The sequence below is a fragment of the Pristis pectinata genome, chromosome 34 (genome assembly GCF_009764475.1).
Source record: "Pristis pectinata isolate sPriPec2 chromosome 34, sPriPec2.1.pri, whole genome shotgun sequence".
Lineage (NCBI taxonomy): Eukaryota > Metazoa > Chordata > Chondrichthyes > Rhinopristiformes > Pristidae > Pristis > Pristis pectinata.
Genome location: NC_067438.1, coordinates 12,397,425 through 12,412,436, shown reverse-complemented (window position 1 = coordinate 12,412,436; position 15,012 = coordinate 12,397,425). Strand labels below are relative to the sequence as shown.

At 50.2% G+C, this 15,012-nt stretch overlaps 1 protein-coding gene across 2 annotated transcripts in view; it reads left to right on the top strand.

Moving 5' to 3' along the window:
• Positions 1–15,012, top strand: part of LOC127586082 (complement C4-like) — a 108,513-nt gene that overhangs the window by 73,353 nt on the left and 20,148 nt on the right. For both annotated transcript variants that reach the window (XM_052043889.1, XM_052043888.1), the window contains 5 exons: positions 400–561; positions 2,702–2,761; positions 4,918–5,008; positions 7,547–7,616; positions 13,953–14,055. In XM_052043889.1, coding sequence (XP_051899849.1) covers positions 400–561; positions 2,702–2,761; positions 4,918–5,008; positions 7,547–7,616; positions 13,953–14,055 — 486 coding nt within the window. The remainder of the gene's footprint in view (positions 1–399; positions 562–2,701; positions 2,762–4,917; positions 5,009–7,546; positions 7,617–13,952; positions 14,056–15,012) is intronic.

Sequence of the window (15,012 nt, the reverse complement as noted above, 5' to 3'; positions counted from 1 at the left end):
CTGCCAGGGGTGGTGGTGGAGGCAGATACAATAGAGGGGTTTAAGAGGCTCTTAGATAGGCACATGGATGTGCAGAGAACGGAGGGATGTCGACATTGTGCAGGCAGAAGGGATTAGTTTAGTTAGGCGTTTAATTACTACTTTAATTAGTTTGGTTCTCTTGTCTCGTCGCTGTTTAAGATCCGGCCCACTACGGTAGTGTCATCTGCGAATTCGTAGATGGAGTTAGAACAGAATCCGACCCATCTAATACCTCCTCCTTTTCAATGATAACTTGCTCCAGTTTGAATTCTAAAGTGTTGAACAGATCTGTGCAGACTGAAGACTTTCACCAGTCCTGCCTTTAAAACGTCCGGAGTATTTCCACAAATCTAATGGCAGACATTGTCCCCTTGGCAGGACACAGTGATTGCTCTGGAAGCTCTATCAAACTACCACCTCGTTCTGTTTGAGCGAGAGGAAGATGTCAATATCCAGCTTCAATTCAAAGTCCTTGGAAAGAGCTCCAAGACCAAGATCGAACTGCGACGAAGTAATGCCCTGACCCAGAAAGAACTGAAGGTGAGTTTGAGGTCAGAAACCATGCTGCTCATCTGATTGCCCACTCTACACTTGCCTTCTCTTCTGGCAAGGTTAATGTGACGTGCCTAGTGGGATCTGACTACAGACAGGGTCAGACCGTGCATGGATTCCTTGGCTCAATCCTTCCCTGCTCAGTACTTGTGATGATTTCTCGATGGCCCATTCCCATCCCATGGATCAATCCCATTCTCCCACTTATTTCCCTGTGATCTACTCTCCCCCAGCACTCCCAATGACTCCCACCCACACACCAGGGGGCAACTTACGGCGGCCAATTCAATTAACCCACCAGCCCGCACATCGTTGGGATGTGGGAGGAAACCGGAGCAGCCGGGGGGAAAGCCACGGGGTTACAGGGAGAACGTGCAAACTCCACACACACACAGCGTCGGAGGTCGGGATCGAACCCGGGTCCCTGGGGCTGTGAGGCAGCGGCCCTACCCCCTGTGCCACGGTGCTGGCCTCTTATTCCAGATTGATTCACAGAGATAATGGTGGAATATTTTGGACAATTTAGCTCTGTCCTTGTAACATCTATCGTGTGGAACTAATGATAGCCGAAGCTATCGTCCACAGGTAGAGGTGGTATGGAAAATATGTCCATGGTCTGGTTGTTTTTTATTCATTCAAGGGATGTGGGCTTCACAGATTGAGCCAGCATTTAATTGCCCCTCCCCAGTTGCCCCTGAGAAGGGGGTTGTGAGCTGCCTTCTTGAAGCACTGAGTCCTTAAGGTGTGGTATGGAATCAGATTTATTACCACTGACTTAGGTGACATGAAATTTGTTGTTCTGCGGCAGCAGTGCAGTGCAAAGACAGAAAATTACTATAAATTACAAAAATAAATAAATAGGTGCAAAAGGAAGGAATAATGAGGTAGTTTCATGGACTGTTCAGAAATCTGATGGCGGAGGGGAAGAAGCTGTTCCTGAATTATTGGGTGTGGGTCTTCAGGCTCCTGGACCTTCTCCCCGATGGTAGTAACGAGAAGTGGGTACGTCCCGGGTGGCGAGGATCCTTAATGATGGATGCCACCTTCTTCAGGCGCCACCTTCTTGAGGCACCGCCTCTTGAAGATGTCCTCGATGGCGGGGAGGGTTGTGCCTGTGATGGAGCTGGCTGAGTCTGTAACCCTCTGCAGCCTCTTGCGATCCTGTGCATTGAAGCCTCCATACCAAGCTGGGATGCAACCAGTCAGAATACTCTCCACTGTACATCTCTAGAAATTTGCAAGTCTCTTCGGTGACGTACCGAATCTCCTCACGAAGTAGAGCTGCTGGCATGCTTTCTGCATGCACTCAAGTCACCTGCAATGTTGTTTGGTTCTGATTGGCTGAGGTGGGCTTGGGAAGTGACCTCCGGTTCAGTAGACTCCATGTCGTACCGAGCACAGCACTGACCTTGACTTTGTGTGATAAGCGATAAGAACTGGGCAACTAGTTCTCCCAATCATTGCATCAGGTAGTTCAGTGAGTAAACAAGGACGGACTGTTTCCAGTAAACCAGATCTAAGGAAATTAGCAGAAGTACCCTGCGCTGCCTGGGGTGGTGGTGGAGGAGAATTCGATGGATGCATTTAAGAGGTTCTTAGATAGGCACACGAATGTGCAGAGAATGGAGGGATGTGGACATTGTGTGTAGGCAGAAGAGAGTAGTCTAGATAGGTGTTTAATTACCAGTTTAATTAGTTCAGCACAACATTATGGGCTGAAGGTCCTGTTCCTGTTCTGTTCTATGTTCTAAACCAGAGACAATGCCCAGAGACCAAAAAGTCCTTGCAGTGTCAATTGAACACTGCATGAAAGAGTGGCAGGAACAGGTTCAACCAGAATCTTTGAAAGAGAGTGGGATTGGTACTTGCGAATGTGCAGCTTCAATTCGGTGCTCTCAGAAAGAGCTCGAGGCTGTGGGACTAATTTGACAGCTTTATTCAAAAAGGTAGGACAGCCTCAATGGGACGAATGGCCTGTTGGCTGGATAACGCTGTTTCATAAACCAAGCAGCTTCCATTGCCGCACTTCAGCTACTTCCTTGATCCTTTTGACTAATCACTGGAGGAAAGGCTTGCTTGTACTCTGTGTCAAGAGATGGTTGATTATAGTATAGTTTTCTCTCCATAGTTCCCTCTTGGAAGTAAGGTTTCAGTCGAAGTCACGGGCCACGGAAAGGGGAAGCTAAATGTGAGTATTTATTCTGACCAATTATTGCTTCAGTAAAAATTTACGTTTCAAAACTGCTGCTCAGTTGATGTTAATTCCTAAGTTCGCCAGCTCTGGAGAGTCACACAGCACGGAAGTAGGCCCTTCGGCCCACTGAGTCTGTGCTGACCACCAAGCACCCATTTTTATCCTCCCCATGTTCCCGTCAACTCTCTCGTGTCCCCCCCCCCACCCCGATTCTCCCCCTCAACCACACACTGGGGTCAATCAACCCACCGACCTGCACGTCTCTGGGATGTGGGAGGAAACCGGAGCGCCCGGGGGGAAAACCCACTCCACACACGGACAGTGCTGGAGGTCGGGATCGAACCCGGGTCTTCGGCGCTGAGAGGCAGCGGCCCTACCCGCTGCGCCACTGTGATGCCACAGATGGTCAGATGGTTTCATTGAAATGTGTTTCTCATTCAGAAGTTGTTAATGTTTAATGTCAGTGGATTCCAACAGTGCCCTAGACAGACACACTTTAATACTTTCCTGCTAACTTCTCAAACACACAGTGAGTGGGAATCAAAACAATTGAAGATCTAAAATAAAACCAGAAAACAGTGAAAACACTCATTGGGTCAGGCAGCATCTGTGCAGAGAGAAACAAACTCAGGTCGATCACATGAGCACTGCATTTTCAGTGGAGGTAGCTCTTGGACTGGATGTGACCGAGGGGTATAAGTCCATAGTTCCCTGAAACCGGCAGCACAGATTGGTAGGGTGGTGAAGAAGGCGTGTGGCATGCTTGCCTTCATTGGTTGGGGCAAAGAATATAAAAATTGGGACATTATGTTGCAACTTCGCAAAACACTAGTTAGACTGCACTTGGAGCATTGCATGCATTTCTGGTCACCACACTGCAGGAAGGATGTGACTACACGGGAGAGGGTGCAGGGGAGGTTCACCAGGACGTCACCTACATCGGAGGACTTTAATTATGGGGAGAGATTGGACAGGCTGGGACTGTTTTCCCTGGAGCAAAGGAGGCCGAGGGATGACCCAGTAGAGGTATATAAGATTAGGAGAGGTGTAGTTAGCATAGAACATAGAACACTACAGCACAGAACAGGCCCTTTGGCCCACAATGTTGCGCCAACATAGCTAATCCCTCCTACCTACAGAATGCCCATATCCCACCATTTTCCTCTCATTCATGTGCCCATCCAAGCCCCTCTTAAAAGCCCCCAGTGAATTTGCCTCCACCACCCTATCAGGCAACGCATTGCAGGCATAGATAGTCAAAATCTTTTTTCCCATGGCAGAGATATCAAAAGCAAGAGGGCCTGGGTTTAAGGTGAGAGGACGGAGTTTTCAGGGGGATCTGTGTTTCACACAGAGAGTGGTTGACGTCTGAAGGTGGTGCCAGAGGAGGTGGTGGGATCCGGTACAGTCAAGAGGCATTTAGATGGACAGTTAGACAGTCAAGGCACAGAAGGGCACAGTCCTAATGCAGGCAAATAGAATTAGAGTAGTTGGGCAAAAAAGTCGGCACAGACTCGGTGGGCCGAAGGGCCTGTTTCCGTGCTGTACGACCCTATAACTCAATGTCCCAAGGTTGTGAAGGATCTTGATTATGAGTGACATCTACAATCCAAATAATCCAGGTAGTTTTTATCCTCACTGCTTTCGAAACCCTGAAGAAACTGGCCAACCAACCAGGAATGAACACACAACATTGAACAGTACAGCACAGAAACAGGCCCTTCAGCCCACAATGTTGTGCTGAACTAATTAAACTAGTAACTAAGTGCCGAACTAAACAAATCCCTTCTGTCTCCACAATGCCCCTATCCCTCCATTCTCTGCACATCCATGTGCCTATCCAGAGCCTCTTAAATGCCTCTATCGTATCTGCCTCCACCACCACCCCTGGCAGCACATTCCAGACGCCCACCGCTCTCTGTGGTGACAAAAAACTTGCCCCGCACATCTCCTTAGAACTTTCCCCCTCTCACCTTAAATGCAAGCCCTCTAGTATTGGATATTTCGATCCTGGGGGAAAAAAGATACTGGCTGTCTGCTCTATCTATGGCTCTCATAACTTTATAAACTTCTGTCAGGTCTGTTTGAGTTGAATTGTTATCCTGCGTACAGCATTAAGTCTGATGGGAACTTGTTCATAAAACTTACAGTTACGCAAAGTGTACCATCTGATGGAAGAGACCTCCAACAGCTGTGACAAACTTCACCTCTCAGTGGCCATCAAAAGCGATGTGAAGTACAGTAAGTAGTGATGCAAAGGTCTGTATCCCAGACCCAGAGAGCTCCATGAACTTTGCAAATCAGCCTTGTGCCAACTTCACCCCAAAATCCATGGATTCCTATCCCATTCGCTGTTACCAATTAGTATAGAGGCAACTTTCCACCTTAAACCCAGCGATCACCCCCTGACATCCAATGGCATCACCATCACTGAATCGCCCAACGTCAGTATCCTGGGGGTTACCACTGACCAGAAACGCAACGGGAGGAGCCATATCCACAGTGTGGCTACAAAAGCAGGTCAGAGGCTGGGAATCCTGAGTTGCACAACCCCCCAAAACCTGTCCACCGTCAACAAGGATCAAGTCAGGAGTGTGAGGGAACGCTCCCCACTTGCCTGGGTGAATGCAGCTTCAACAACATTTGAGAAACTCAACACCACACAGGACATAGCAGCCTGCTTGATAGGCCCCCCCATCCACAACTGTTCACTCTCTCCACCGACGCAGAGTAGCAGCAGTTTGTACCATCTACAGGACGCACTGCAGCAACTCACCAAGTCTCCTCAAACAGCACCTTCCAAACCCACCACCTCTACCAAGGCAGGCAGCAGAAGCCTGGGGAACACCACCCCCCTGGAAGTTTCCCTCCGAGCCACACCCCATCCCGACTCGGAAATATATCGCCGTTCCTTCACCGTCGCTGGGTCAAAGTCCTGGAACTCCCTCCATAACAACATTGCGAGTAGAACACAGAACACTACAGCACAGTACAGGCCCTTCGGCCCACAATGTTGTGCCGACATTTTATCCTGTTCTGAGATCTCTCGGACTCTCCCCTCCCACATAGCCCCCCCACACCATTTCTCTATCATTCATGTGTCTTTCTAAGAGTGGACCCACACCTCAAGGATCGCAGCGGTTCAAGAAGGCAGCTCACCGCCACCTTCTCAGAGGGCGACTAGGGAGGGGCAATTAAATGCTGGCTCAGCAGACGAAGCCCACATCCCTTGAATGAAAGAAAAAGAGGAAGGGGTATTGGTATTGGTTTATTATTGTCACTTGTATCGAGGTACAGTGAAAAACTTGTCTTGCATACCGATCGTACAGGTCAATTCATTACACAGTGCAGTTACACTGAGTTAGTACAGAGTGCATTGATATAGTACAGGTAAAAACAGTACAGAGTAAAGTGTCACAGCTACAGAGAAAGTGCAGTGCAATAAGGTGCAAGGTCACAGCAAGGTAGATCATGAGGTCAAGAGTCTATCTCATCGTATAAGGGAACCATTCAATAGTCTTATCACAGTGGGGTAGAAGCTGTCCTTGAGCCTGGTGGTACGTGCCCTCAGGCTCCTGTATCTTTTGGAATCCTTACATAGAACATAGAACAGAACAGCACAGGAACAGGCCCTTCAGCCCACCAGGTCTATGCCGACCATGATGCCAAATTAAACTAAATCCCTTCTGCCTGCACATAATCCATATCCCTCCATACCCTGCATATTCATGTGCCTGTCTAAGCACCTCTCAAATATTGCTATTGTATCTGCCTCCAATTCCTCCTCCCCTGGCAGCCCGTTCCAGGTACCCACCACTCCCTGTGTAAAACAAAACTTCCCCCGCACGTCTCTTTTGAACTTAACCCCTCTCACCTTAAATGCACGTGCTCTAATATTGGACATTTCAACCCTAGGAAAAAGATACCGGCTGTCCACTCTGTCTATGCCTCTCATCATTTTATAAACTTCTATCAGGCCTCCCCTCAGCCTCTGACACTCCAGAGAGAACAACCCAAGTTTGTCCAACCTCACCTTATAGCATGTGTCCTCTAATTCAGGCAGCATCCTGGTGAACCCCTTCTGCACCCTCTCCAAAGCCTCCGCATCCTTCCTGTAATGGGGCGACCAGCTTGACAACTGTAAGTTGCCCCTTGGTGCAGGCAGGTGGCAAAAAGAATTGGAATTGAGAGAGAATACATTTCGGGGGTATGGGGAGGGAATAACGAGGGTTGAAATGGGACTGATAGGAGCTAGTATGGACTCAATGGGCCAAATTACCTCCTTTTGTGTAAGGATATATGTAGGTTTTATACCAGTCACTTGTGGTGATCTGAGATACCATTTCTGAAAGGGCGGTGGAAGCAGATCCCCACTTCAAAGGGGATTTGGATAGGCAATGAAGGGGAGACGTTTTCAGGAGCCAGAGGGACAAGGGCTGTTTGGAGAGCCCTTTCAGTGAGCCAGTACAGGCACTAATGGGCAGAGTGGCCTCAGCCCATGGCCTTCAGTTCTCGGAAAACTGTGCCAAGCGGTAGCCACTGAGAAAACGTCAGGTGCGGTCTTCCACCGGCGGACGAAATTCCCGCCCTGTGGACGGCTTCAGAGACACTGGGAATGAAGGCTGGTCAGGGAAGAGGTGCCCTGTCCCCACTATTTATCCTGGCGTTCCCGACAGGCGAGTTGCCGGTCCTGCAGAACACCACACCTTTTCACACCACGGAGCGGGATCAGTGCTCAGTGAGGGGAAAAGAATGCTAACAAGGATGTGTCTCTTCCAGCCAAGTCCGAACTAAGGAGGAAGAGAGATTCCTCAGATCCCCAGATGGTTCTCTATGAGGTCTGCTCAAGGTGAGATTATGTGTGGGGATGGTTCATCCTGTAACCATGGTTAAACAACTTGCCTCTCATACAGCTGTCTCTTTGGTATTGGTATTGGTTTATTATTGTCACTTGTACCGAGATACAGTAAAAAACCTGTCTTGCATATAGTTTGTACAGATCAATTCTTTTCACAGTGCGCTGAGGTAGTCCAGAGTGCATTGAGATAGCACAGAGTAAAAACAACAACACAATACAGAGTAAAGTGTCACAGCTACAGGGAAGTGCATTGCAGGTAGACAATAAGGTGCAAGGTCATAACAAGGTAGATTGTGAGGTCAAGAGTCCATCTCATCGTATAAGGGAACCATTCAATAGTCTTATCACAGTGGGATAGAATCTGTCCTTGAGCCTGGTGGTATGTGCCCTCAAGGCTCCTGTATCTTCTGCCTGATGGGAGAGGGGAGAAGAGAGAATGACCCGGGTGGGTGGGGTCTTTGATTATACTGGCTGCTTCACCAAAGCAGCGAGAGGTATAGACAGAGTCCATGGAGGGGAGGCTGGTTTCCATGATGCACTGGGCTGTGTCCACAACTCCCTGCAGTTTCTTGCGGTCCTGGGCAGACCAGTTGCCATACCAAGCTGTGATACATCCAGATAGGATGCTTTCTGTGGTGCATCGATAAAAGTTGGTGAGTGTCAAAGGGGACATGCCAAATTTCTTTAGCCTCCTGAGGAAATAGAGGCGCTGGTGAGCTTTCTTGGCCATGGTGTCCATGTGGTTGGACCAGGACGGGCTATTGGTGATGTTCACTCCAAGGAACTTGAAGCTCTCAACCCTCTTGGCCTCAGGACCGTTGATGTAGACAGGTGCATGTACACCGCCCCCTTTCCTGAACTCAATGACCAGCTCTTTTGTTTTGGGAAAGGTTGTTGTCATGAAACCATGTCACTAAGCTCGTTATTTGAGATACAGCCTACTACTGTGGTATCATCTGCAAATTTGCAGATGGAGTTAGAGCAGAATCTGGCCACACAGTCGTGAGTTTACAAACAGGGAGTAGAGGGCTGTGGACGCAGCCTTGTGGGGCACCAGTGTTGAGAATAATCGTGCTGGAGGTGTTGCTGCCTGTCCTCACTGAAGAACAACACCTCATCTTCCGTCTTGGCACAATGCAGCCTTGGGGATATCCAATTCTCCAACTTTAGATGTTCCCTCTTCCATCCTGTCTGTATCTGGAGGAGGCATTTTTTTCCTGTCATCCTTCTCTTCAAATTTGTTTGCATTTATACCTTCTGGGCATGACCCTGTAGAACCGACGAAGCAGCATTGTCTGGACGTTGGAAGGTTAGCAACGTGTCACACAGACAAAGGAGCTTATCTGTCCTCTTAATGCCCACAAGATTTTGCCCCCTGTCCCACCCATTGCCCTGCCCCCACCTTCTCCACTCCTTGGACGAACTCGCTGTCTCTCTCTTTTCTCAGTTCTGGTGAAGGGTCTCAGAACTGCAACGTTTAACTGTTTCTCCCTCCACAGATGCTGCCTGACCTGCCGAGTGTTTCCAGCTTTGACGTAGAACAGTACAAGCACAGGACAGGCCATTCGGCCCACGACGTTGTGCCGATCTTGATGGCAATTTATACTAAATGTCCTCCTCCTGTGTATCATCCACATCCCTCCGTTCCCTTCATGTTCATGTGTTTATCTCAAAGCCTCTTAAACTCCACCAAACTGCCTGCCTCCACTACTACCCATTCCAGGCACCCACCACTCTTTGTGTAAAAAATCTTGCCCCTCATGTCCCCTTTAAACCTACCCCCCCTCCCCATCCTTAAAAGCATGTCCTCTGGTGTTTGACATTTCTACCCTGGGGAACAAATTCTGACTGTCCATCCTGCCTATGCCTCTCGTTATTTGAAAAACCTCCAAGTCTCCCCTCAGCCTCCGACACAATAGGGAGAGCGACCCAAGTCTGTCTCACCTCTCCTTGTAGCTCATACCCTCTGATCCAGGCAGCATCCTGGTGAACCTCTTCTGCACCTTTCCCAAAGCCTCCACATCCTTCCCGTAAGGGGGCGACCAGAAACATTAACTCTTCTCTTCCCTCCACAGACGCTGCCTGCCCTGCTGTATTCCCAGCATTTTCTGTGTTTTTTTTTAATTTAAGATTTCCAGCACCTGCATTTTTCTTTGATGTCCGTGATCGGTTCAATGTTTGAGACAGATTCCGAATCCTATGCCGGGTGTGGGTGGGTACGATGCTCAGTAGGGACAAGATGGGCCGAATGGGCTGCTCCCAAGCTCTCTGACTCTCTGATCCAGGTGCTTGTAAGGTGTCCGCTGTAATGATTCAATGGTTCAAGTGGGACAGTTGTCCTCGGTGTACTGGCCAATGTGTCTGAAACAGTCTGTCTGGTTATCCTTCCTTTGCTGTTTGTGGGAGCTTGCTGTGCACAAATGAGCTGCTGCCTTTGCTGCATTAGAAAAATTTACCCCAGACCCCCAGTCCATCACCACTGCACCTTCTCTCTCCCCCCTTCTCTCTCCCCCCTTCTCTCTCCCCCCTTCTCTCTCCTCCCTTCTCTCTCCCCCTTCTCTCTCCCCCCTTCTCTCTCCCCCCTTCTCTCTCCCCCCTTCTCTCTCCCCCCTTCTCTCTCCCCCTTCTCTCTCCCCCTTCTCTCTCCCCCTTCTCTCTCCCCCTTCTCTCTCCCCCCTTCTCTCTCCCCCCCTTCTCTCTCCCCCCTTCTCTCTCCCCCCTTCTCTCTCCCCCCTTCTCTCTCCCCCCTTCTCTCTCCCCCCTTCTCTCTCCCCCCTTCTCTCTCTCCCCTTCTCTCTCCCCTTCTCTCTCCCCTTCTCTCTCCCCCCCTCTCTCTCCCCCCCTCTCTCTCCCCCCTTCTCTCTCCCCCCTTCTCTCTCCCCCCCCCTCTCTCCCCCCACCCCGCCCTCTCTCTCTCTCCACCCCCTACCCCCGCATCCTGAAGCCTGACGTCTGTTGTTGGTAAGATGTTGGAGTCCATTATTAAGGATGAGGTTTCGGGGTACTTGGAAGCACATGATAAAATAGGCGGAAGTCAGCATGGTTTCCTTAAGGAGAAATCTTGCCTGACAAATCTGTGGAATTCTTTGAGGAAGTAACAGGCAGGATAGACAAAGGGGAGTCAGTGGATGTTGTTTACTTGGATCTTCAGAAGGCCTTTGACGAGGTGCCGCACATGAGGCTGCTGAACAAGATAGGAGCCCATGGTATTACAGGAAAGGTACCAGCACAGATAGAAGATTGGCTGACTGGCAGAAGGCAAAGACTGGGAATGAAGGAGGCCTTTTCTGGTTGGCTGCTCGTGACTAGTGGTGTTCCGCAGGGGTCGGTGTTGGGTCCGCTATTTTTCACGTTATACGTTAATGATCTGGATGACGGAATTGAAGGCTTTGTGGCCAAGTTTGCAGATGATACAAAGATAAGTGGAGGGGCAGGTAGTGAAGGGGCAGGGAGTCTGCAGAAGGACTTGGACAGGTTGGGAGGATGGGCAAAGAAGTGGCAGATGGATACAGCGTAGGGAAGTGTACGGTCATGCACTTTGGTAGAAGGAATAAAGGTGTAGACTATTTTCTAAACTGGGAATGAATTCAGAAATCGGAGGTGCAAAGGGACTTGGGAGTCCTGGTAAAGGATTCCCTAAAGGTTAACTTGCAGGTTGAGTCGGTAGTAAGGAAGGCAATGCAATGTCAGCATTCATTTCAAGAGGACTAGAATATAAAAGCAAGGATGTAATGCTGAGGCTTTATAAGGCGTTGGTCAGATGACATTTGGAGTATTGTGAGCAGTTTTGGGCCCCGTATCTAAGGAAAGATGTGCTGGCATTGGAGAGGGTCCAGAGGAGGTTTACAAGATGATCCCGGGAATGAAAGGGTTAATGTATGAGGAGCGCTTGATGTCTCTGGGCCTGTACTCACTGGAGTTTAGAAGGATGAAGGGGGGATCTCATTGAAACCTACCGAATATTGAAAGGCCTGGATAGAGTGAACGTGGAGAGGATGTTTCCAGTAGTGGGAGAGTCTAGGACCAGAGGGCACAGCCTCAGAATAGAAGGACGTCCCTCTGGAACTGAGATGAAGAGGAATTTCTTCAGCCAGAAGGTGGTGAACCTGTGGAATTCTTTGCCACAGAGGGCTGTGGAGGCCAAGTCATTGGGTATATTTAAAGCAGAGGTTGATAGGTTCTTGATTAGTGAGGGCGTCAAAGGTTACGGGGAGAAGGCAGGAGAATGGGGTTGAAAGGGAAAAATAAATCAGCCATGATCGAATGGCCGAGCAGACTTGAAGGGCCAAATGGCCTAATTCTGCTCCTATGTCTTATGGTCATGGGCCAGAGATTCCCAGGGCTCAGTGGGGGAATGTTGCAGAGTCATACAGCACGGAAACAGGCCCTTCGGCCCAACTCGTCCATTACCAACCTGAGCTCACCCCATTTGCCCACATTTGGCCCATATCCATGTATCTGTCCAAATATCTTTTCAACGCTGTAATTGTACTCACCTCTACCACTTCCCCTGGCAGCTCACTGCATACACCCACCTCCCTCTGTGTGGAAGAAGTTGCCCCTCAGGTCCCCTTTAAAACTTTCCCCTCTCACCTTAAACCTGTGCCCTCTAGTTTTGAGCTCCCCTACCCTGGGAAAAAGACTGTGGTCATCCACCTTATCTATGCCCCTCATGATTTTATAAACCTACCCCGCAGCCTCCTTTGCTCCAGGGAAAACAGCCCCAGTCCGTCCAGCCTCTCCCTATAACTCAAGCCCTCCGGTCCCTGTAACGTCCTTGTGCGTCCTTTCCAGCTTAAAGATGGAGAAAGGTCCAAGATGTCCTTGGAAGTGGCGCCACGAGATCTGAGAGAGGCTTGGAGACAACAAGTGTCATAGACCAATACAGCACAGATACAGGCCCTTCGGCCCAACTGGCCCATGCCGGCCGCAGCATCCTCCCTGCTAGTCCCAGATGCCCATGTTCGGCCCAACACCCTCTAAGACCCTTCCCTCCATCTACCTGCCCAAATACCTCTTAACTGTTGCCATTGTACCCGCCTCGACCACTTCCCCTGGCAGCTCGTTCCAGGTACTCGCTACCCTCGGTGTAGAGAGGTTACCTCTCAGGTCTCGATTACATCTCTCCCCTCTTACCCTATCTGTTCTGAACTCCCCAACCCTGGGGAAAAGACTATGACCGTCCACCTTATCCCTCCCCCTCATAAACTTCTGTGAGGTCACCCCTCATTCTCCAGCGCTCCCAAGGAATGAAAATCCAGCGTGGCCAACCTCTCCCAACAATGCCCAAAGCCTTGGATTCATGTGACCGATCCAGTCCCATTTGCCTGCATTGGTCCCATAACCCTATAAACCTTTCCTGTCTGTGTAAATTGTGTGGGAATTAAATCCAAAGGGGTCTCACTCTGGTGGGAGGGTGCTCTGCGGAACTGCCCTCAGTTAGAAGAGGTTGCGCTGGGTGGAATTGATTGGGGCGTCTGTGCCGGTGTAGATAGGTTGGTTCTGACGAACGTCTGACTGACATGTTGCACGTAATTCCGTATGACAAAGGCACTGACTGGGGCATCTGCCACAACGGATGAACAGAGGACACATGGTTTCATGTGCAGCCATTTGCAAGAGCAGCCCAGTGGCGCAGCGGGTACAGCTGCTGCCTCACAGCCCCAGAGACCCGGGTTCAATTCCGACCTCCGAACAACGTGCGGGTCGGTGGGTTAACTGGCCGCTGTGAATTGCCCCCTAGTGTGTAGATCAGGGGTAGAATCTTGGGGGAGTTGATGGGAATGTGGGGAGAATAAAATGGGATCGGTGTAAATGGGTGATCGATGGTCGGCACGGACTCGGTGGGCCGAATGGCCTGTTTCCGCGATGTCATCTCTAATGTCGACTCGAATGTTGATCCCTGCACAACCTCGGCAGACTTCGCACTGACCTCTGCTGTAGCCTCAGGTGTGGCTGGGTCAGTTCCGATACCAGTTTGACTGCCTCCCCTTTCCTATTGGCAGATACGGTAGTGTAGCAGTTAGCATAACGCTATTACAGCACCAGTGACCTGGGTTCAATTCCGGCTGCTGTCTGTAAGGAGTTTGTACGTTCTCCCCGTGTCTGCGTGGGTTTCCTCCGGGTGCTCCGGTTTCCTCCCACATTCCAAAGACGTACGGGTTAGGGAGTTGTGGGCGTGCTATGTTGGCGCCGGAAGCGTGGCGACACTTGTGGGCTGCCCCCAGAACACTCTACAAAAAAGATGCATTTCACTGTGTGTTTCGATGTACATGTGACTAATAAAGAAATCTTATCTCTTATTCTTTCCAAACTTCCCCAATGAAGTCGGGACAGTCACAGCGAGAATGACCTGTCGGTGACTGGCATGGCGGTGGTGGACATCACCCTCCTCAGTGGACTGGAACCCGACACAGGGTACCTCGATCAGGTGGGGAATCTTATTTCTAGAGGGCGTAGTGTCTCGGGGAGTTCAGTGTTGGGAGGCAAAGGTTCCTTGTGGAGTGAAGCGCAAAGACCTCAGGACCCTGTCACTCTTTCCACCCACATTCTATCTGCCCCCTTCTGCAACTTTATGTGAAATTAAACCCCTTCTTTGTTTATAAAATTATTACCAGCGAGGCCAGCGTTTATTCCCCATCCCCAGGCGTCCCCACACTCAAGAGCTTGCTGGGGGCCATTTCAGAAGGCAATTTGGTGGAGTCACCAGACTGGGTAAGGAGGGCAGATTCCCTCCTCTGCAGGAAGCCCGCGAGCCAGAAGGGTTTCTGGCGAACGTCCAATGGTCTTGTGGTCACTCTGAGGGTGGCTCGGTGGTGGCGCAGCGGGTAGAGGCGCTGCCTCGCGGCTCCGGAGACACGGGTTCGATCCCGACCTCCGGCGCTGTCTGTGTGTGCGCAGAGTTGGCGCGTTCTGCCTGTGACTGGGTGGGTTTTCCCCCTGGGCGCCCTGGCTTCCTCCCACATCCCCAAGACGTGCGGGCCGGCAGGTAAGTTGCCCCCTGGTGTGTGGGTGAGGGGTAAAAATTGGGGAGCGTGGGGAGAATAAAATGGGATTGGTGTAAATGGGCAGCACAGTCTTGGTGGGCCGAAGGGCCTGATTCCATGCTGTATGAAATTAGCTTTTTATTCCCAATTTATTGAAGTTTATGAAGTTCCCCAGCCAGGGTTTGAACTCATATCATCAGGCCTGATCTCCAGACAATGGTCCAAGCAACTTACCCACGACGGCAGCCATTCAGCCTCCAATGGATCACGTTCTAGAACATAGACCATAGAACATAGAACACTACAGCACAGTACAGGCCCTTCGGCCTACAATGTTGTGCCGACATTTTATCCTACCAAAGAAGAATGAGAGGGGACCTCATTAGAAACATTTCAAATGT